General features: G+C 39.3%; 1 protein-coding gene across 1 annotated transcript in view; it reads right to left on the reverse strand.

Moving 5' to 3' along the window:
• Window positions 1-23,910, reverse strand: part of SCN8A (sodium voltage-gated channel alpha subunit 8) — a 170,086-nt gene that overhangs the window by 62,700 nt on the left and 83,476 nt on the right. The window contains exons 4-11 of the mRNA XM_081127064.1: window positions 22,715-22,802; window positions 21,936-22,064; window positions 20,047-20,138; window positions 10,871-11,092; window positions 9,721-9,784; window positions 9,265-9,406; window positions 7,337-7,543; window positions 6,202-6,495 (exon numbers count right to left, since the gene is read on the reverse strand). Coding sequence (XP_080983190.1) covers window positions 6,202-6,495; window positions 7,337-7,543; window positions 9,265-9,406; window positions 9,721-9,784; window positions 10,871-11,092; window positions 20,047-20,138; window positions 21,936-22,064; window positions 22,715-22,802 — 1,238 coding nt within the window. The remainder of the gene's footprint in view (window positions 1-6,201; window positions 6,496-7,336; window positions 7,544-9,264; window positions 9,407-9,720; window positions 9,785-10,870; window positions 11,093-20,046; window positions 20,139-21,935; window positions 22,065-22,714; window positions 22,803-23,910) is intronic.

The following is a 23,910-nucleotide window of genomic DNA, read 5'->3' on the forward strand; positions in this document are numbered from 1 at the left end:
AGAAAATAAAAACATGGTTAAGACAGTAAGATTCCAAGATTGGGTTTAGAGGGGATAGGAAGTATCCTTGAGCTTCTACCTACATGTTCAGTTCTGTTTAATATAGAGCACTGAGGTTCAGAGCATAAGTTTACATGTTAATAAATTATGCCTTGGGCATACATATCTCCCTTGAGGGCCTCATTGGAGAGAAATATGGCCAGGACAAGACAGGACACAGACACTCCTAGGCTCCTTTGCTAAATCCCATGATTGCCTTTAACAGTATCACTTCATGTCCTAAGAATGGTATTCAAGATCTTCCCAGTTTTGACCCTAATTTACTTTATCCATTTATCTTTCACTCTTTCCCCTCATTTACCTTACCATTCAGGCACACTGCCCTCAGATCTTTATTTTCTCCATTTCCATATACTCTGTGTTCAGCTGTGGAAAGCCTCTCGGTTCTCTGCTGCCCAGCAGCTTCTTCCTCTACAAACTTCCTTACTGTTCCTACAGCACTGGGCCCCTCTTCAGAGTCCATACTCTACTTTTTACTACAGTTCCTTAGGCACAGGCTTTATCTCTCCTTTTCAACCAGCTACAAGCTCCTTAAGGGGACACTGCCTGATTTATCTTTATTTCTCCTGGAGTTCTTTGCACACTGTAGGTACAACATTTAATTTAATTTAACTAACATGAATTTAGGTTCTACACTGTAAATTAAATACCCACCTCAGCACTGTTCCATAACCTCGTTGGGTCACTACCTCACTTCTGACAGCAAGCTTCCTTGGACTGAATGTTGGGAGCTAACACTACCTGAAACATTAGGTTTACACACTGGGAAAGAGGTTTGACTTTTTTGACAAATGATCGCTAAATACTTACTGTGTGCTAGTGATACAGAAACAGTGATGAACAAGACATACAACATGGTTCCCACCCTCTTGAAACTTGTAGCCTGGTAGGAAATCCTATACACTATGTCAGATCTAATACATGGACTATTCTTAACTGATAGGAAAGTGAAAAGGAAGATTATGATCAATTCAGTAACCTACACCCACTTAGAAATGAGGATCCGAAGACAGCAAACCCAAAAGGAAGCAATTTACCTATTATTCTTTAACCCTCGTTTCATTATTGCAAAAGAGCTGACTATAATAACTGTGTGAGGGGAAAAGATGACTTGCTCCATTGCTCCTTGTACCCTGCATCCAGTCCTGATCTAGTCCATTCCCCAAGGAGACACATCCTGAGGGAAGCCACCCCAGCCCTCCCCAATCTCATTGTATTCAGGGATCCAGATAGTTTATCAGATGAGTTTGCCCCTTACTTCCTGTTTTCAAAATCTTTCCAGTCAATCAACCAGGAGATTCTGGTCCTTTTTAGGCAGTTGCATAACAGCTAACTAAAAATACTACCTTAGATCTAGGTGTCTGTCTAGAAGAGTGGCTCTGGGGTGTTCCTGATTTGAGGGAATGGCCCTCACATTCCACAGAAAAATTAACTCAGGATTTAGGGCATCCATGTGACCCGTCTGTTGGGGTGGGGCTTAACAATGACTGAGATGTTTAAAATGTGATAAATTGGTGTTTAAATGTTTTATTTCCATGCCACAGTTCACTTTTTCTTTCCACTACAGCAATGGGTCTTAAACTGTGGTCTGGGGACTCCTAGGGTCCCTGTGACCCTTTTAGGAGAAGGGGTCACAAGGTCAAAACTATTTCATAACAATACTAACATGACATCTGCCTTTATCACTCTCATTTTCCCATAAGCATACAGTGGATGCTGTGAGCCTTACAGTTTTGCAGTATTTAATGACTTTTCTGATGAGTCTAGTAGTGATAATAGTGTATGTGATTTTAAAATACTGTGCGTCAGTACTTGGGAGATCTGCATAACTCAGGGAATCAGCATTTCCAATATGATCAACATGTGATGCTACAAATCTTTCATGAGTTACAGATCTGTAGTGAAAAATACCACAAAGGATTTTAATGTAATAGAGTACCAAGTTAATGATCCAGTTTCTGATTCCACATTGTAACTAATCATTAAAACTACCACTGTCCAGGAACAGCATCAAAGAAGAATATTCACAATTATCTTAAAAGATTATTAAAATATTCCTCCCTTTCCCAAGTACATGTGTAAGAAACTAGATTTTCTTCAAATACTTCACCCCCCCCCCAAAAAAACCCCAATATATTGCAACAGAATGAGTACAGAAGCATATATATTACAGCTGTTGTCTTTTAAACCACAGGTTAAAGAGATTTGCAAAAATGTAAATGGCACTACTTTTTCCACTAATTTTTTTGTTCTGAGAAACAGATACTTTTTACAAAAATATGTACAACTTGTATTAAACATATAATCAGCTTATCATTGCTATTTTTAAATAAATCAGTAAATATTTTTAAATTCCTTAATTATAATTTCTAATATGATAAAAGCACATTTTAAAAAGTTCTTTAGGGTCCTCAATAATTTAAAAAAATACAAAGGGGTCCCAAGACCAGAAAGAGAGAACTGCTGCAATACAAGAATTAAAATGCTTTGCAAAAATGGACTCAATCTAATATTTATAAACTGTCCTAAGCCCTAAAAACACAGCAGTAATTTTATAGGGAAATGTGTAGGAGCTAGGTTGGGCAGATGTCTCAAGAGGATGTCAGAAGATCTGGCAGTGAAGGACACTGAAGTACACTTGAACTGTGCTGTGGGAAAACTGAAGCCACATTCACTGTTAAGCCAACAGGAGAGATGACCATTTATGTGTGGAAGTGAGTGAGGAGGGGATGACTATAGACTATAGTGATTACAGGCACATGCTCTGCAGTCAGGGGGAACTGGTTCAAATCCTGACACTAACATTTACTAGCTATATAACCTTAGACAAGTTAGTTAATCTCTCTAGGCCTCAGTTTCCTCAGTCATTCTTCCAGATAAAATCAGAGAAACTGCAGGAGAGTCCTGGGGCAAAGACTATTACTACTGTGTGGGGCTTCAAAGCAATCCTTGGCAGTCAGCCATGGCCTGTAGAAATCGATAATTTTTTTCAGATGGGGAAGTTAGAAGAAGTGAACATTTTTATGCAAAGCAGGACATCTCAGAAGGCCAGATTTATGTTTTGAGCTATGGAGCAATCAGTACAACTCTGTGCTAAAGCGTTTGGATTAATCAGAGACCATTCAGTAGCAAAGTGTTAACAGCACTAAGGAATTCATTAACTAGCTTAATGATGGTTCGCCAGACAAGGGCTGGATTACAACAAAGTTACAATCATACTTTTCCCCAAAAGAGGCTGAAGTAGCAGAGAGGTGAGGTGAAAGTGAGACAGCTGGCTCCAGGCCATAAGGAAGTCCCAGATGGGGTTAAATATCAGTTTTATAAAAAAGTCCTTCATTTATTTGTCCAACACCTATCTGAATGTTAGCCATGTGCAAAGCAGCAGGCCTTGACTTTAGGACTTTGAGAGGAGGATATGAACATAAGAAAATATAGTATTACAGAGAGTAAAGAGGTATATATAAAATACAATGAAAAGATGAAATCATTTCCAAGTGGTTGTGGAATGGGGGCGGTCAGGGAAGGTTTCTTGAGAGAAGAATTTGAAGAATAAGTATGATGTAGACATTCAGAGATGGAAAAATAGGGCATCTTAGAGCGTTTCTAGAGCAAAACAGAGGGCAGAAAACAAACATCATATATGAGAAGCATCTAGTAGTTCACTTGGTTTGAGAATAGGGTGCTTAGTGACTAGAGATTGAAAAGGCAGGTTGTGGCCAGGAGAAGGGGAAGTGCTATGAATTCAATGCTAAAGGGTTGGGACTTCATTAGGAAATAGAGTAAATCTGATTAGGGGAATTCTCTCTCCTATTCTTCTTAACAACTATTCTGAACTGTCAATATTTTCTTTAAAACCCCTACTCAATCTCTCATTCCCTTCAGTAAGATTTTAAATTTCCTATATTACTGAAAACTAGAGAGTATCCGGTATCATCTTCCTCAACTTCTTACTCCCTTTCTATAAATATATCCATGCCCACCCTTCCCTATTTTCCCAATCTTCCAAGACTGTGCTCTATTTTCTTTTCTATTCTACCACATTTTCTATCTCCATCTCCCCTTCTTCTGGGTTTCCCTCCCCCCACAGATTATAAAAATGCTTATTTTCATCCATATTCTTTAAATAAGCTTGAGTGAGAAGTCTACACCCATTGTATCCACTTCCCACTCAATATGGCATCCATCCTGACTCTGGGCTGAAACGTGTCTTTAAAGTTCTCAATGCTTTAGATTGCTAAATTCAACAAACATTTCCAATCTGATCTCACGAAGCATCGATCACTCCCCTGCCTCCTCCATCCCTTGTGTTCTCTTAGCATCTCTAATGGCCACTCATTTATTTCCCTTTGTGAGCTTTATCTCCACTGCCCACGAACACCAGTGGTTTTGTCCTTGGCCCACTGTTCTATCAACACAGTACCTGTGAGTAATCTCATCAAGTTTCATGATTTCAATCACAACCTCTCAGCTCAGGACCTCTTTTGTGAGCTATCATTTGACTATGCATGTGCCTAAAAGACCTCTCTACTTGGTTATCCAACATATAATTCAACTGGGTATATCCAAACTGGAATATACTTTTTTTCAAATGCCCTTCCTTCTAACTGCTCCCTCACTAACACACATAACATTACCTGACAAACTGCTATTTATCCTTTATTTACCTTCCCCAGATAATCTTTGCTGAACCTCTGGGTTGGGATAGATCTGTGCCCTCCAGCATATCTCAATTATGAAACAGAGCCGTTGATGCTATTATATAAGTAATTTTTAAATGTATCCCGCTGCTCCACTACACTGTAAGCTTCCTAGGTCAGGGATGGTGTTTTAATCATTTTTTAATCTGTACGACCTAGTATAATCCTTGACACATGGTAGGCACTCCATAACTGTTTGGTGATGAGTAATGAGCTATGTTTTAGGAATCGATCCACTGACAGTATATAAAACACAAAGGATCCCTGAGGGAGAAGGACCAGAGGAAACAAGACTGCAGTGGATAACTGTAGAAGAACAAAATAATACAAAAGTCTGAACCAAGATCAGATTAATAAGACTAGAAAGAAGGGGATGGACACGAGAGATATTGCTCTGATAAAATGAGTAGGACTTGCAAAGACTGAACTAGGAGGTGAGAGATGCAAAACAGAGACACAATGGCCCCAGCTGGGTGGCTCAGTTGGTTGGAGTGTTGTCCCGTATACCAAAAGGGTTGTGGGTTCGATTCCCGGTCAGGGCACATACCTAGGTTTCGGGTTCAATCCCCAGTCAGGGTGCATACGGGAGGCAACCAATCTATGTCTCTCTTCTCTCACTTCGATCTCTCTCTCTCTCTCTCTCTCTAAGGTCGATAAACATATCCTCAAGTGATGATTAATAATACTTTAACAAAAGAGACAACGAGTCATCCCTGGGAAACAAGAAAAGACACTGGATACAATGTCATAACCAATAATTGTAATCTATTCAATACCTTATGAACTTTCCAGCATTTCTTTAAAATGAGGAATTAAATGGCCTAAGAATTGGATTTTAGTGGTGTTCTTTGAAATCCAAAAATATCTGTTATGTGACAATACTTATAGTAATAGAATGCTCAATAATTACCCATAAGTCCTTCCCCCTCTCTTTCTCTTAGTTTCCCCATTTATCAAAGTTGGGTAAATGGAGGCTTTTAATCTACCACAGGCTAATTTATCATCATAACACTATATATAGCTAGAATAATTAATTACTAAAACTCGCCACACTCAAATAAGGTGACCGAAAGAGTTTCATCACTTTTTAAAAATCTAGTTATTTGCAATTCTTTCATAGAGGTGTTTGTGCTAAATTCTGATGTTCAGATGCTAAGGGGAGAAACATCTTCCTAGTGTTTTAGAACACAGGCCTGCTGGTGAGACATAGACTTTACTGCTGCAGTAAGTCTGCCCAAGGTCATCACATCACCCTAGGGCTGGCTTTAGAGCAGAGTACGGTCTGAATGTGCCGGTAACACTTCCTCCTAGAGGAGCACAGGGAGCATGGAAAGGCAGGCCTGAGGATGCAAGGATGGGTCTGGGATATGGAAGCCAAAGGGGAATAAAAGGATCAAGTGAGATTAGAAATTTCTTAGGCTCTGTGACCCAGTACGAAGTTTACCTGATTCATGATGGAAAATTTCCTCCCTATTCTGTTGTCTGGCAGCCGAATGCCCTTCCTCTTCATTCCATCTTCTGACTCTGACTTAAACACCTTCTCAGGATCTCCCTTCTCCTCTCCTTCAGAGAGTTCCTTCTGCTTCCTCTTCTTTCTCCTGTTACGTCTTTCCTTAGCACTCTTGGAACTGAGTTTAGAAATTTCAGATGAGCTCCGAGGTGAGCCTCCCCCTTCTTCACCTTCTTCCTCTATGGCATCTTCTGAGACAGTTCCTGCCGAAGTAGCCATTGCAGCAGCCTAGGAAAGGAGCCACAGCAACAGACCAGATCAGAAGCAATTACCTGGAGTCACCCAAAGCCAAGCAATTAGTGCCGATCGTTTCCTTTCCCTGAGATAGGGAAAGGAGGGAGAAAAGGAGGAAGGAGAAACCAGCCAGTCAGGAGACTGTGGCCAGGGCCTGCCTGTGTCCATTTTCTGGCTGAATATGCATTGTGGCACACAGCACTAAGTAATCAGAGCAGAATCCAGTTGTGAGAACTCTGGGATTTATTCTCGAGTATCTCAGATAAGAACTTGGCTGTCTTCTTAGCGTCAAACAATCTTTTCTGGGCAACTCTGAAAATGAATGCTAAGAAACTCCATTATATATATGGGCCTGACAATGTAAAAATACATGTACATTTGGATAAAGATTAGAAAGTAAAGTGTTAGGGTGGTAGGGTTATATATTTGCTTTTCAAATTTTACATTAGTATTTTACCTATATCTTATTTTTAATTACAATCAATACTTTTCTAAGACCACAGAGAATCTCTGAAGGAAATCCTAATGTTTTCCTCAAAAGAAAAGGCTATGCTTCCATGAAGCACTATATAAACTTCTCTAGCCACTTTTTTCTCCCCAGCCATCATGGCAATTGAAAAATTCAACAAAAGACCATACTAACAAACAATTTGGCCATTAAGACAAATAGAATAATTGAAACAACCACATGCAGTTGTCAACTGGGTATTTTAATCAGCTCAATAACTTCTATTTGACAATGTGCCTAAAAGAGATCAACTGGAGTGGCAATTAGATGGGGCCTTAGTCATGGCAATTTGGCAGGCAGGTCTGTTGCAAAGAATTAATCACCAACCTGTGCCTCTTCCTGTTGCTTCTTAAGTTGCTCCAACATTGCTTTGAACTCAGCCTCTTTCTGCTCTGCCTCCTCCAGTGTTGCCTGATTCTGCTCTTCATAAGCCATGGCTACCACAGCCAAGATCAAGTTCACCAGATAGAAAGAACCCACGAAGATGACCAAGACGAAGAAGATCATGTATGTTTTCCCAGCTGCTCGTAAGGTCTGCAAAGATAAAGACCATTTTCAGTGTTACTTGCATCAGTTGACAGGTGGGCGAATGTTCCTCGGTAGGGGCTCTGCTGCATTTTGGATAGGACAGTCCTTCACTGAGTGGTACTACTTCATACTGCAAAGCACTTAGTGTGCCCAATGGCCGAGGGCCTCAGTATCCTCAACTCACTGTAAATGCCAGTGTTACCTCCCATTCACTGTGCAAAAAAAGTCCTCTTCCATTTCCAAATACTCCTAATATATTACTTTCATAGGATTTTTTTTTTAATAGAAAAAATGCTTTGGGCTAAGAATTACATTTGACTTTGTCAGCTGGCTCTAAAACAAATATAAGAATACAAGACTTCAGCTCATTTATCTACTCGCCCTCAAAAGAGTATTAACAGACAAATTCCATCTCTGGGATCAGATCCAAGTCACAGGAAGTCCCCACTGTGAGTGACATTCTCCCTTATCCTTCCATAATAGAATGGATTTTTAAAGAGGACATGACATAAAGGATCATGGGGGAAAAGGAAAAAGGCAGAAGGATCCTAGGACTATTCATCAGCAGCAAGCAAACAGACATCAAAGAACAACTGGGTTTAGGTTAGGGATACGTAACCCACCGTTACTTAGTTTTCTTCTTTCTTCTTTTCAACTACAAATATTTAAATGAAATTTAACATCAATCATAAATACTGCATAAGAAAGATTCGGACCTGAGGGGGAACTCTAGGTTGTCCAACAGAAAGTAAGAATTCCTTAGGGGATCTCAATTAGAAGCTTCCCTTAAAGAGGTCCCATCATGCTTGAGGGGACATGTTTCTCATTCTCAAACTAAATGGCATCATCAAATGCCAAAGTCAAATAGAAAGCAATGGATTAGCATAGAATTTCTAAGCTGGAAGACCCTGTGCAATTACCTAGACTAACTTCTTCATCACAACCAGCAAAGTTAAATGATTTGCTCAGTCACCAATGTAGCCCAATAGGATGGTACTGACCTTTTTTTTACCTGTCACAACCTGCCTGAACAAGTCCAAATATGTTACGAATCTCAAAAATGTTGATAGATTTAGACTCCAAGGTCCTTGTGGATAGAAATCTCATCTTTATAATGTCCGGCATAGTGCTTTGCACAATATGTTTTACTAATACTTCTTAAAAAGATGCCCTAAGACCAAAAATCCAAAAGCAGAAATACTGCAGATGGTTTGGTGAAACAATAAAAAGTAGGAAGAGAGAGCAGATTCCCAGGCAAGGTAAGAGGCTGTGATCCGCTCCAGCTATACATGACTGAGCATTAAAGAAACAGGGACAAGCCTGGCCGGGCATGGCTCAGTGGTTGAGCGTCGACCTAGGATCTGTGCGATCAGGGTTTGATTCCCGGTCAGGGCACATGCCCGTGCTGTGGGCTCAATCAATGACTCTCTCATCATTGATGTTTCTATCTCTCTCTCTCTGTCTTCTTTCGTCTCTCTGAAATCAATAAAGATATATTTAAAAATAAATAAATAAATAAATAAATAAAATAAAGAAACAGGGACAAGAGCTGAAAGAATTCACTTAATTTTATAGACCAGAGAAATACCAACCTAAGATTACTGTATAATATCTTCACTAAAGGTCTCTTACACAGAATGTGCCCAACCTCACATATCCTCATGCAAACTCTATCACCAAAAAAAAAAAAAAAAAAAGGTAGCACTTGAAAAAGAGGTATTATTTACCAACTGATACAAGTTTTCCCAATAGTCCTGGGTCATAAGACGAAATAATGCCAAGAAGGCCCAGCTGAAAGTGTCAAAGCTTGTGTAACCGTAGTTGGGGTTCCTTCCTGCTTTCATACACTGGTATCCCTCTGGGCATTGCCTGAGGAAAGAAAGGGAAGTTCAGGGTATTTCAACATAGTTCTACTGCATCAGCTGTAAGTCATGTCTATGACCTTGTAGATAATAAATAACCATCTATAGAGCCAGCTAACAAATGGGATTTAAGAAGAAGAAGAAGAGAAAAAGAGGGAAGAAACAAAGTAGCCAGGTCAATTGTTTAAGAAAATATGTTAGTCCCAATGTTAGATCCAATTAGGGTCTACCACATGAGCAAAAAGAAAAGTGAAAATATTGTGCATTTTTATCTGAAACATCATTTTAAGGGTGGAGAATAAAACTAGGTGAGCTACTTACCCAGCATCAGAGCTGTTCCCACAGAGTAGAGGTTCTAGCATGCCAGGAACTGTGTAAAAATTTGCTAGAAAAGTTTGAAGAGGCAGGAAATAAATAAGGCAGATTTAAGTGAATGAGAGAAAAAAGGTTACACTGTTCCTAACTAGACCCAGCAGAAACAGTTATTGATTTTAGCTCATATAAATCTTTTCTGACAGCCATGAAACCTGATAAGAATTCTTTCCCATCATTTTCCTATATGTATTTAAAAATGAAAAGTGCTACCATAAAGCCCTTAATGCAATGCTCTTTTCCCAGACACCTGACCTCCACTCGTACTTCAAATCTACATGCCAGGTTCTGGTACTTGAATCAAAGGGGTCTAAGAGGGTTTTCTGAACCTTAACCCCTTTATACAACTTTATCCTTCTAGCCTTATAACTTCTCTTTACCACAGATAAACTAGAAATCCTCATTGACCACTTGTGACCATGTCTTATATTAAAGTGGAAGGCATGTTTCCCTTAACTGTATATATCCCTGAAATCCCCTTTGCAATATGTTCTTTTGACTACTTAACTGCCTTTATTTCCTCAAGAGTAACTCATAGTGATACTGTTAACGTCTCCCCATTACTTCATAGATGCATTACAACCACCAAATGTTCCTTAGTTTAAGACGCAAGTGTTTTGGTTCCTGAAATGAAATTATTAAAACTCCTTACCTGTAATAGGATCAAATGGTGCCTTAGAGATTACCTGACTCCCTAGACCAGATCAATTACTGAGGTCTTATAGTATTAAGAAAGCTTACGAGGTATATGCTGGACCAAATGTTTAAATATCTCAAGCAACACAACTAGGGAAAAAAGTATTTCTATCAAGCCACTAAGCCTGATTTTCAAAGCAAAAGTTCAGAAGTACATGTGACAAAGCTATAAAGTTTCATTTTTGTTTTAAAGGCGGGGAGGGGGAAGAAAGGGCTGATGTTTGAGAGCTTCTGAACACAATCCTACCTCGAGGAAAGGGAGTAACTTCACAAGGCTACCTCCAGTAGCACTGGCATTCCTTTCTGGCCCCAACTACATTTTTAAAGCCCAGTGGTGGCTTCTGAAACATGTAAACTAGAGACAGATTTTTCTTTCTCCTCTTGCAGAGAAGGGGCCACCTACTTTTATTGTTGATATACTCTTCCCAATCAAAGCCTCTGGTGCCATTTTCAAGATAGCTCTCATTGAAGTTTATGGGCCACACAACACACTTGTTTCGCAGGTTTCCCATGAACAGCTGCAGTCCGATCAAGGCAAAAACACTCAGGCAGAACACTGTCAGGATCATCACATCTGACAGCTTCTTCACGGACTGAATTAGGGCACCCACAATGGTCTTCAGGCCTGAGGAGACAGAACCCCCAGAATCAGAGTCACTCCATAGCCTTCCCCACCTCCCCCAGCCTCCCTCTTGGCTACTGGCTCCTACTCCTCCCCATAGCACCACCCTTGAAACATAGCCACTCTATCTTTTATCCATGAGAATAACAACAGGTCAGCAATATTATCACTTTTTCCAGAAGTATCAATTTTTAAGTCACTAAATTAAAAAAAAAGTTCCTTCTCCAACATGTGGCTCTTTTTTCTTCCTGGAAACACTCTCCTGTCTCTGACTGCTTCTCAGCTCCTAAATGAGTCAAGCTTTCACTTGCGTCAGGGCCTTCATATGTGCTAGTCCTTCTGTCTGGAATGCTTCCTTCCGTTCCCTTGTCCTACCTATCTAACTCCTGTTCATCCTTCTGGTCTCAGCTTAAGTATCAGTTCCCCCGGAAAGCCTTCCCTGACTTTACAACTCTTCTCCTTCCCCCATGATTATTACTATTTTAATAGCACCTTATACTTTCCTCTGTAGCATTTATCATGGTTATAATGAACTATGTCTGTCTTGTTCACAGCTGTAGCTATACTTCCTAGAACCCAGCAGGTACTCAGTAAATATTAGCTGAATAAACAAATGGAAAAAACAGGAACTGAGGAGGCTTCTAGGTTGGAAAGAGAACTACCAAAAGTTTAAAAGCCAATAGTAAGTGGGAAGGTACAATAATATTTCCCCAAGAGCTCTGGAAATGTGTTGAAAGGGTTAATTATTATCAATTGAGTATTTATGGTTTGTTTTTCCATTTAAAAATACACCTTTTCTGTATCACATATATGCCCTGTTCTCTACAACTGACCTTTTACTGTCCTAGATTAAAAACAAAATAAAAAATATATATAACCTACTTGAATCTAAGATTTAAATGCAAGCTACTGGTTCCAATTTGAACCTGAAGGTACATTTCTTAACTGTACAGGGAGAGATCAGTGACGGGAGACAGAAAAATATGGTTGTGGGTTCATGATGTTCGGGTCAAAACTGAGTCTACATAGCTCTCCTGGGCGTTGCCAGACATTAGACTATCCATAGGACATGGCCAACAAAGCACCGAGCACTCCTGGGTGACAATGCACCAGACAGGCAGGAGGCAGACACAGAGACTTGACACATGGGCCTCGGGAGGGATCTTATCTCTGATTTACTTCTGAAGGCAAGAATGTTAGATATAAATATAAGGGAAATCTCTATCCTGGCCTTGAAGTGTGAGGCTGGGTAGATATTTATGAATCTTAACCAAGTTATACCACTTACTTATATGACCTGAACAATACACCTAACCTCTTAGAATGTCATATTTTTCATCGTTAAAATGGGGATAATTATAGTTGAATATCATAAGGCTGTTGTGAGGATCAAGCACGATTCATATAAACACTTAACACAGCAACTGTTGCATAGTAAATGATTCAAATGTTAACCATTTTTGTCTGAACCTCAGTTTATTCATCTATAAAATGGTATTTACAATATCAACCTCACTGAGTTGATGTGAGGTTTAAATTAAGATAATGAATGCAAAATATAAATTACAGTACCTGGCACTTCACACTTGTTAGCTATCACTATTATATATATGTTGCCTTCCTCAAAGAGAGATGACTGGGATAATGACACTGCATGGATAACTTCATATGATGATGATCTAATGGGTGATAAACATGACTCTTCTTTTGCAAGCAATCACCTAGAGTTTTCGAAGTTCAGCCAAATAGAATTTTCTGAGTCCAACAGTAGTAATGGGCCTGGTACAAAGCAGGCATTTAGTATATTCTTATTGAAAGAGTAAATTAACGAGAAATTTTCTTTCCTCTCACACAGATATTCTGACAGGGATCTAAGAGAAGTTAAGGGAGGGGGGAGCCAAGAGTTAGACTGTAGAGATGCAAAGTGTGTAGGGCCCTATGCTTTCTTTTGAGTGGGCCTTCCCTGTTGCCACCAAAGAAATTAGACAGAAATAGCCTGGGCTCTAGGATACAAGGCATTTCTAACCTGATTCCTTTTCTCGTCATAGGGCTTTGCAGAAAGAACAGCAGACAGGGAATCAGAAAGCAGGAATTCTGGTCCTGGCTCAGCCACTATTCATGACCCACTGTGTTTCAGAACAAGTTTTAAGTCACCTTTCAGTCTCATTTTCTCACACAAAGAATGTGGATAAACACAGAAATTCATGGCAGTGGAGAAGAAGCTGAACAATCTGCTCTAAAACTCTTTTAAAATAGGACAGAGATATTTGTTTGGGATTAAGTAGTCAAAATTTCAATCCTCTATTCCTAAGGCTCTGGGAAGTTCTATCATAATCACAGAGCTAAGTAAGATGGTATTGGTGGTATAAAATAGAAGGCAGCCATGAAGAAGCAAAAATGGTTCCAGTGTTATAGAACTTATTTCCATAAGTTTCTGAGGAATAGAAAAGTCCTTCATTATATTGGACTGGGTTGGGGCAGGTCTATACTGGGTCAATAATTCAATTCTAGGTCCCTAAAACTATACAGTTCTTTTGCAGAGTCAAAGACTGATTTTAAAAAAACAATAGTTGAACAGGTCACTGAAGAATGGTTGTAGAGTTTCTTTTCCTGGACTTCTTCATACAGCGTTTATACAGCCATTTCTCCTGAATGGTTCCGACAATCACCTACCTGAACACCAGATAATTGTTCAAGGCTTTTTCTATTTCTATTTTAAAGAAATTGAGAAATGAGCTGTAAGCTGCCATTATAGAGTCAAACCAACGCATTTGCGATATAAATAAATAAATCGGGGGGAAAACCCATACAATTTTAGCATGAGTCTAATCTGACTTTCCTGGGCTTGGAACTCTCTGGACAGGTTCCATCCAAGCCCATGTAATAGGAAATTCCTGGCCAGGAGCTCAAACTATCCCTTGTTCCATAAGGTGGGCTCCCAGAAACTTTGTTTATAGGAAGTCACCTTCTGTTAGTAGGTTATAGAAGACAGGGTAGATAGCTGACTTAAATCCAGATCTCTTCCTCCACAAATTTGGAACAGGACAAGAGACAGTCCAGTAGTCTTTTCATATAGATTTGGGAGCTAAGTGGTAGCTATATCCTGTCATTCTATCAGGATACATCTGAGAAGTAACAGCAGTTAGTATGCTAAGAGATAGAAAAAGGAAATAGACACATGGAGAGAAGAAAGAGGAAGGAAGACAAAGTACTTCCTGGTATCTGGGGCTTTCTGGCTCTACATTCTGTTTCACTGGCTTCCAAAGCCCCTAAAATTCCAGCCCTTAGATTCCTTGAAGTACTCCTATATCCTGTAACCAGAGATGCTCAACTAATACACCAACCATACATAGAACTCATCACTTTGTGGGGATGGACGTGAACACTCACAATCAGTTGGCTTAACAGCTCTTCTCCATAAACCAGATGTCACTGCCAAATAAATCTGTAAATGTGAGTCCAGAAAGGTGTAAAAGAAATTCTTCAAGTGTTTTACTTAAAAATCTAAGGCACAGATCAACTCCTTGGTGGGATTTCGTTCAGCTTTCAAGAAGTTTAAAGTAGAGACTTAGGTTGGAAATTGTATTCAACTATTTATACATCAGAGGGGCTCAGAGAAACAAATTTTAATTAAACGAATAATCTTAACTAAATAACATTAGCTATGGTCATCAAAAAATTTCCTCTCCAAGATTCTCACCCAGATTGCTCGGAAAAATTAGAGGAAGGTACAGGAAGAAGAAAGGTGGTGTGGCTTAATGCTTGCAGGTCAAGGTTGGCACTTGATTACATAGCAATATTAAATATAAATGGTCACTGGATTATACAATGCCCTCAGCCAAAACTCTTCTTCCTTCCATTAGGGTTGATAATTGTAAACAACCATGTCTGTAGACATCAATGCCAACTTATGGAGATGATGTTATCATTTCCTAAACTCAAGTCTTGCCAGCCGTGGCTGTCACGTTAAATGCAGCCAAGCAAAAGTGCTCCTTGCTACTACCGCCACTGGCCAATAAAGGCAAGAAGCTGCTGGTAGAATTCCTGACCTGATACTACAAGAATGGAGACTGGCACTATTCTGTCTGTGAAGACAAGCTGTCTTGCTTCTTCCATTGGCTTACATACTAGAACAAGCAAGATACTGGCTGGAAACTGACTATCCAAAACAGCAGAATGCTCCTTCAAATGACTCCTACACAACAGAGTGTGCAACAGAAGCCATGTGGGGGCAAATTGGACAGCAAGAACTCTTGGAAAAGGCTAACATTAACTAGCACTGGGATGTCTCAGCAAAGTAGTTAATATATTTACATGTATTATAGATCAAGGAAAGACAGGGGGACTCAATGTACAGAAAGGTCAGCTACCTGAGAGGAAGTCAGACATTTAATAAATTCTGAGAAGTAGGTGAAGCCACTACAATCCCTTGAATAAAGAAACAAAGCCTGATTATCTTTAGTCCAAGGAAACCATACTGGGATCAAAATCTTCCACTATGGTGATGCCAGATTATAAATAAAGTACATTTGTATTTCCCAGTTTGTGGCTCAGGTTGAGAAATCTAACTGGTCTGAAGTAACGTGAGCTAATTCCCCTACAAAATTAACATTGGAACAGGTCTCAATAGCAGTGACAAGCAGTTGCTCATCCCAGGGGAAAGAAAAGCTCCCCAATGCCCAAAATCTGGTTTGGTCCAGACAAGTGCTAGGAATAAAGTCATGTAGGTCAACTTTCCTGCTGCTGATGAAAACCTCACAAGGATAGTTCTTGAAGGTTCTTCAGATCAAGAGTAATTTGGGAGAGATTTAGCAGCCATAGATTTATTTACTCAAGACCAGATTCAAATCACCAAGTCTGACAAAAACTAAACTAGCTCTCAAAGATAGGTCAAGTGGATCCTGTGTGTCTTCAGTGTTTTTCCACTTAGGATCACTATGTTAAACTTCAGTTAAACTTTAGTTACCTTTTCTGAGAAAGCAATGTGGATAAAGGAGAAATGCAAAAGCAACTGGATTAATAACTAGAATACTTTCAAAGAAACAAGGAGCCTAGCCCAGCTGGCATGGCTCAGCGGTTGAGTGTTGACCTATAATCCAGGAGATTGAGGTTCTATTCCCAGTCAGGGCACATGCCTAGGTTGCGGGCTTGATCCCCGTGGGGGGTGTGCAGGAGGCAGCTGATCAATGACTCATCATTGATGTTTCTATCTCTCTCCCTCTCCCTTCCTCTCTCTGAAATCAATAAAGATATATATATATATATATATATATATATATATATATATATATATATATATATAAAAGAAACAATGAGCCTAAATGTAGTCTTAAAACACTTTCTATTTCCCTTCACTAGAAATTGCCATATTCATAATGTATACATTTAAAGAGAATGCTTTCTTAAATGCAAATTTGGGGCGGGGAAGGAAAAGGCCTATCATTCTTCCCACTTCTTCTTATCTCATCCCACAGGTAAAAAGAGAAAGTAACAGAAATGCAAGCAGAGAAATAAAAAATCCAAGAGAAAAGTAATCAAGAAATCTCAACTCTAAAGAGAGCAAAATGATATTAAATCAATGCTGATGAACAGAGAAGACGTAGTGCTTTGGGGGACCATTTATGATGGAAATGAAAAGGAACTAGTAAGTGAGGCCCTCCTGACTGGTTTTATTCAAACTATTAAGTGATACTTGCTCAGAAAAACCTGAGACACCTGCTTTAGATTTCTACCCTACTGTTGGGCCTATCAATCCTATGCACATAGTCAAAGCATGCAGATGAAACTTTTAACAAAGTCACTTAGAAGTTCATTTTTGTACACAGGTCCTAGAGAAATATAAAGTAAAAACTAAATTTTAAGACATACAGATTTCTACACAGAATAATATCAAGTTGAATCTGGCAAATTCCAGACCAGAGACAATTTAGAAGGGGTCTCTCTCCTTTAAGTTTTAGCACAGAGTTTGCGTGCACTCTTCTCCAAGTCAAGTCCTCTAAAGCAAAATGGAAACATGAATGACACATATCCAGGTCTTGAGTTAGCAAATAAAAGGGTGAGAATGTGGGTTTGGTCTTTTCTAAGCTAAAAGGCAGCTCTGAATCAAAGCTTCTCTTATACAAAAGGCTGGAGCTCACTGATGCACTCTACTCTCCAATCTTCTGGGAGTCCCAGCAGCCCTGACACATTCGGAATATACCAAAGATGTTCAGAGGGAGGACAGCGTCAGCCCAGGTTAGCTGGGTGAGGGCTCTGGAAAGGGGAAATCTCTCATGAAGGGAGCTGACACTTGGAGAGCTTTGTGAGATCTTGCAGGCTCCACGTCAGTTCTACTGTTGATCTCACTTGTGATAGCTTTGGTAAAAACCTATAATCAAACTGGGAACAAGAGAAGGCAAAGAGAGCAACAATTCCACTCAAGTGATCCATGATAAAACTTGGTATGCAAAACAGTGGTTCTTTTCATTGAGAGAGAGAACTATATCCCAGCTCTACAAAGTGGAGTTAAAATGACTTAGCTTTCCAATCAAGAGATGGCCTAGGTCTACTGACATGCATTGGTACTCCCACCTTGGAAGGAGACCTTAGTAACAGGAAGGTAGGAAGACGACTACAGCTCTCTATGGGAAAAAGCACAGTAGACAAATTCAGAATTTTACATGGGATGACAGAAGTCTCTCATGAGGGAGACATCATTTACCAAATAAGCACTTAACTCTGGATTTCTCTTACTAGCTCTACATAGAATGGGGAAAAAAGAATTTAGGATTAAAATTCAAGTATCAATTATACCATTCACTGACAGAAAACTATTACTGGCTCTATTATCCCTTAAAAGTTACTGTCCATCCCAGTTAATCTCCCAAAGCAGGCTCATCTGGGGTGCTTCTAGAAATAGGAATCCAGAAGTCGATTTCAAACTGTGAAGTTGATGTCTAAATCTTAATACAAATCCTTTCTTTGGGTTTAGGTTTCTTTATAATAACTGCTACTACTACAATCATTTATGAGGCACTGCTATGGGCCAGAAACTGTGTTTATTTATATATATAGTACTGGAGTATTAAGGATGAATAATGTGACATCAGTCAAGAGCTATCTTGCAGTAAAGCTGTGGTCAGAAATTAACCATATAGCACACAGACAGAAGCTAAAAGCTAGACCAGAGATAGCATCTGCTGCCCTAGTTAGTGAACAGAACACAGTTTTCCAATTTAATTCTGGAAGAGAAGTTCTGAGATCACAAGAACATAAAGAGACAGATGCCTTGTGGAGTACGCTGGGGGAAGTGAGCAGAAAACATGGGATCATATTTAAAAAGAGGCCAGAGGAGAAAAGAGACCAAAGGGAAAATAGAAGTTAAGACGTGGTGCTCCAGGTGCCTTAAAAAAATAAGACAAGGCCTGCCTATGGATTAAGCCCCCATCACTGAACCGAGTGAGGCTGCCTGGAGAGTGAGCTGGGCTTTCTGTCAAATGGATTTAAAACGGCTAGGAACTAAACCTTGGTAAGTCAGGGTTGGTTTTTTTGCCAAGAAGGATATACTCCAACTGACATCCAAATTCTATTAATAAGGAGTAAGCTACCTTTGCTAAAATAAAGGAATTCATTTTTAGTAGGGCTCAATTACTAGCCCACTTCATGACCCAAATTTATAAGTGGAAAAACTGGGGTTTACTCTCCTTGGGGTTCTTGTTAGGCCACATTTTATGTCTGTTCTCTCTAGGATTCAACGTTTGTGTTTCCCTCTGACACCTTGTATTTAGATAATGTTAAAAGGGGGAAAGAGAAATGTTTTCGAGTCTGCCACAAGGGGAAGAACCATGTGATGCCAGGAATAGGATACCTCTGCTCTTCATGTCCCTTTTTCTACAAAAGTGCAATGGAAAGTCTGGTCTCTTACCTGAACACAACCAAAGTCCAATCAGCAACAACACAGTCTTGACTTCTGCCATGTTACTGCCAGTGTATCCTAGGCTCACAAGACTAATTACAATATCTTTCCTACTAGACATCAAGATGGGTCTTTAAAAAGATAGGTAAGTATTACCAGGTGGCAAGGATTTAAATTAAGGGCTCTTAACCTGGAGTCCATAGGTGAGTTTCAGGGGATTCTGTAAATTTCAATTCTTAAAAGGATCCAAAACCTTCAAAAAGTTAAGAACTACTGGGCTAAGTCAACTGGGACCAGGAAGTAAAAGGAAAACAACCTTTCAACCACCCACTGATTCCTTTTTTCTCCTCAAGTTTCTATACTTTTTGCCCATACCTTCAGATGAATTTTATCTTACCTTTGATTTTTTTTTAACAGCACCTGCATAAGCTTTCATTGGGATTGAGAATAGTCTCTGAATATATGTCTACTGGTTCTTATTAGTGAAACAGACAGCAATAGAAGGTGATAAACAGTAATTATTAAGGTTCAGTTCACTAACTCAAAGGCTCTTAAATTTGTCTCTAATACTGGACTAGTTAACTGGGTAGGTCTCTTATGTGATTAAATGATCCCATTAACACAGTAATAATAAAAGTATAATTCTTCAAGTAACATCCCACCAGCCAATCATGCGATAGGAAGCCTAGAAATCACAAGCAATGGAATGATGGTGAATGTTAAAATTACTGTAATTCCATGAGGCCAGAAAGCAAATGATTTATATTCAAAGAGACAGCTTAGCTCTGTGACAATTTTTTCAGATATTGTGAGATCCAAGTGATTCTTAAGCACGTGCTTTTTCAAAAGCATGGATGGAATGGGGGCTGCATGCCTGGCAAGCACTGTCAGAGAAAGTGCCTAAGGACCAAAGGGCCATTCCAGAGAATGTCTCCCAGTAAAAACATGCGGAATGCAAGGCCATATCAAATGTGCTGACACCGGTTTAGAATGTGGTGGACAAAATGAATGGAGGGGAAAGAGAGGATGAGGCAAAGTCAGTCTTGTGTTTAAATTTTCTCACCTGGAATTACAGAGATAGTTTTCAAAGCTCGGAGAACCCTGAATGTTCTCAGCGCTGAGACATTGCCCAGGTCCACAAACTCTGTCACATATCTGTAGTAAGGGAGGTCACACACAGACACAAATGACAAACACAGACACAAACACAAACACCAAAGAAAAACCACAAAACCACAACAAAACAAAAAGTACAATACGTCACATCAGGGCCCTAACCCAACACCTAACACCAACCCCGGGCCATCTTACCTGGGATTACCGAAATAGTTTTCAAAGCCCTCAGTACCCTGAAAGTGCGTAGAGCTGAAACATTGCCTAGGTTTACAAACTCTGTTATATACCTGCAGAATCAAACCAAAGTTAACTTGTAATGGTACCACTGGGCGAGGGTTTGAGAATGGGGGGGAAGAAAGGGTCTTATATACAAGCTATGATTTCACTTTTTTCCTTGAAAAAGAAAAGTTTTAAAATATAAACATTTAAGGAATACTTTTTTTTTAAAATTTGGGCAAGGAGAATTTAAAAGTATATTTGAAAAAACTGATACAACCAGGAGATTCCTGGAGCTTATTCTCTTAATCAGCATTGTGATGTGCAGATCTGAATGAGAATGACGACTCTTGGGCCAGTCACTTTTTTTAATAAAAAGGAAGACTGGGAGGTATCAAAGGGTTACGTCCCAAGTTTTGTGAACAATTTCTTAAGAAAAGGAGACAAATTTCTGTAGCAGAAGCCCCATAAAACCAAATATACATTAACATAACTCCTTAGCTGACAATGGCAAAAGTGCCTAAATGTCTGTATACGTGACTTATCCAAAAGCTGTATGCATATGTTTACAGTTATGCTTACAGATGAAGTTTTAGCGTGTGACATACAAAAGTAGGGCTCAGGAAAATCCAGATCATGAGATCAGAGCAAATATTAGGCGAAGTGCCCATTTTTATCACCAGCTCTGTGCCAAGCCAGGACACTTAAATATCAAATGAACAACAATATGTACATTTTCATAATGCTGGAAAGCTAGAAATGGCCTTAATATAATAGAAAGTCAAAGTTCCAGTTTCAAATATTCAATGCATATCATTCATTCACATTTGACAGTTGAAATACATCTGTCCAATGTTCAGACCCATCCATATACTCAACCTCTTCCACATCGACAATGCACACACCCAAGCTCACAATCTACATAACACCCTTATTGCCTACCAAACCACCAAGTGCATTCCCAACCTGCAAATAAAAATAATAAAGTCTTCTATCATCAGCTTAGTTTCCCAGAGATACATTTTCATTGTTATAAACAGAAATTACCAAGAGCTATTAGCACACCAATGTGGAGCTACACTGTTCTCTAGCAATAGTTTGAAGTTCTGGTCAGTAATTCTTTAGAGATCAATCAGTTTAGATACCTTGGCTTATGTTTTAATTCTAAAATGTGCTCTAAAGTCTGTAACATCTGGCCAGCTTCATGAAATTACATGTGATAAAATATACCCAGGAAACTGATTTTCAGTTTAAGGTTTGCACCCACGAAATTTTAAGTTTTCACCGAGGCCCCCTAGTGATAAATGTGCAAACCTTGGTTGATGTTAGGAGGGGGAAGAAAATATGAGAGTGCGTCATTGGGAAATCACTTCCTACTTTCTCTCCCAGCTGTAAAGCCTCTGCTTACCTTCTCTCATATAAATCCGCTGTCAATGTCTGAACAAGAGGCCCTCATAAGCAAGAATCATAGGCATAAAGCCATATGGCTTTACATAGTTATCCATTAATCCCTCATATAACTGCCCACAAACTCACATTTATAACTATCATACAAACACCTAGGAGTACAACCACCCACAATTGTACCCAGGACACCAAAAAAGTAAGCAGAGAACTTACGCCATCATGATGACACTGAAATCTAACCAGTTCCATGGATCCCGTAAAAAGGTAAAGCCATCTATGCAGAAACCTCTTGCAATGATTTTCACTAGTGATTCAAATGTATAAATCCCTGTGAACGTGTACCTGTCAAAGAAATGGATAGCTTGAGGTAATTTCTGAACAGACAGAAACTTTACATGAGTCCTTTAAGATATTTGCCTCAAGTATGGCTTCAACCAACAGAGACAAAAACAAAGAAGGCATAGCCAATGCAACAAAATAGCCATGAGGAAGCGAGAGGGATGCTTTCTGAAATGCACAAACCAAGAACTCTGGAATGTTGTATTGGGTCCTGACAGGTATTACAGAGAAATACTTTTGTACTGCCATCTAGTACGTGATCATTTCAAACCAGGGGCGGGGAGAGAGGCAGCCCCAGAGCTATTTTTAACTTTAGGCAAGTCAAAATGAAGGGAAAAGTAATACTGGAGAAGAAGGTAGTACTGTCAGGAACTGAGAGTAGAAGATGGGGATGTGGCAACAAGTCAAAAGCACCAGCTAGCATAGGAAAAGATGGAGGTAACAGGTAGGAACTTGCAGAGTCTACTTTCTTTTTTTAGAGTGGACTACTGATAATTCCTAGACCCTACATTTATGTATCTTCACCCATCTCTGTGAAATAAAGAGTAGACAATTAACTACTTTTTTCCTTGATGGATAAACTGTGGCAAAGCAAGATACAGTGACTGAAAATGAACTAAACAAGCAGGCAAATAAATAAACAAGCTACTTACTCCACATTCTTCGACCAGTCAGGAGGGTTACTAAAAGTCATGAATACACAGTTTGTCAAAATGGTGCACATGATGATCATGCTAAATACTGTAGAGAAGAGTCAAGGGAGAAACACACAAAATCGAGAATACACAAAATCTGAACTTATAAATTTTTTCTCAGAAAACAAACACATTTCACATTGGTATCAGGAGATCTAAATCAGTAACCTGAAAGAAGACAAAGCACAGAAGAGGAGGAAAAGGTGAGGTGACAATGAGAACTGTGGTCACCACAGAATTCCACCATGTGTATCCACACCTGACCAGAGAATCGTGGATGAACACAGTAGAATGTCCACATGCTTTTAAGAAGGCTGTCCCTATGCCACTCCTTTGGATAAAACATTCCCCCTCTCTTACCACTTTTACCTCAAGTATGGAATGAGCCCCTAAATACCTTTGTGCACAGTAACCAAAATCTACCAGTCTACCAAAGTTGTCAGGTGAGAAAATAAACTTAATCTATATTACTCAGTACTCACTATTATTAATTATCTTGCATAACTAATTATTTGAAAATCTACATATAATTAAGGGTCCACTACGCCCCTCAGTCCTCCAAAGGGCAGAACTGTTTTTGGGGGCAAGGCAATAGCCAATGTATGCTGAATTTGTCCAATTTGGGAAACCTGTTGTGGCATGTTGGGTAAGGATTTCAAGGGCATCCACACCACCATATTCCTAAGAATTAGGTAATGGGACAAATTCATCTGATCATTCTGAAAGTGCCCAGGAATGTGCATGGATAGTACTTTGTTGCCATTTCAGTTTCATCCAGGACCTTTCTTGCCCTTCCTGTTCTTGTCTACTGAGAAAAATCAAACTGCTTTAGGTCAGTATGAGTTACTCAAATGCAATCTGTCACTTTAACAAGCACAGAAGTTGTATCTCATTTGCTAATTCAGTCTCTCTTGCTAATGGCATTCACCATCTTCACTCTACTCATGAAGTTTTAAAAAGAAAAAATACTTCATATAGCTGGATTTTTCTTCACTGCAGCTGATTTTTCCTCAGGGAATAACAACATGTTCTGGTTAGAAGAGAAAAAATACTCCATCTCCTGATACAATAAAAAGGGAAGACATCCATTGTGAATTATTTACTTCTTTGTAAACTTCAGATTTCAGAACTATGTTGCTTATAAACCACAGATT

The sequence above is a fragment of the Miniopterus schreibersii genome (genome assembly GCF_964146895.1).
Source record: "Miniopterus schreibersii genome assembly, chromosome: 2".
Lineage (NCBI taxonomy): Eukaryota > Metazoa > Chordata > Mammalia > Chiroptera > Miniopteridae > Miniopterus > Miniopterus schreibersii.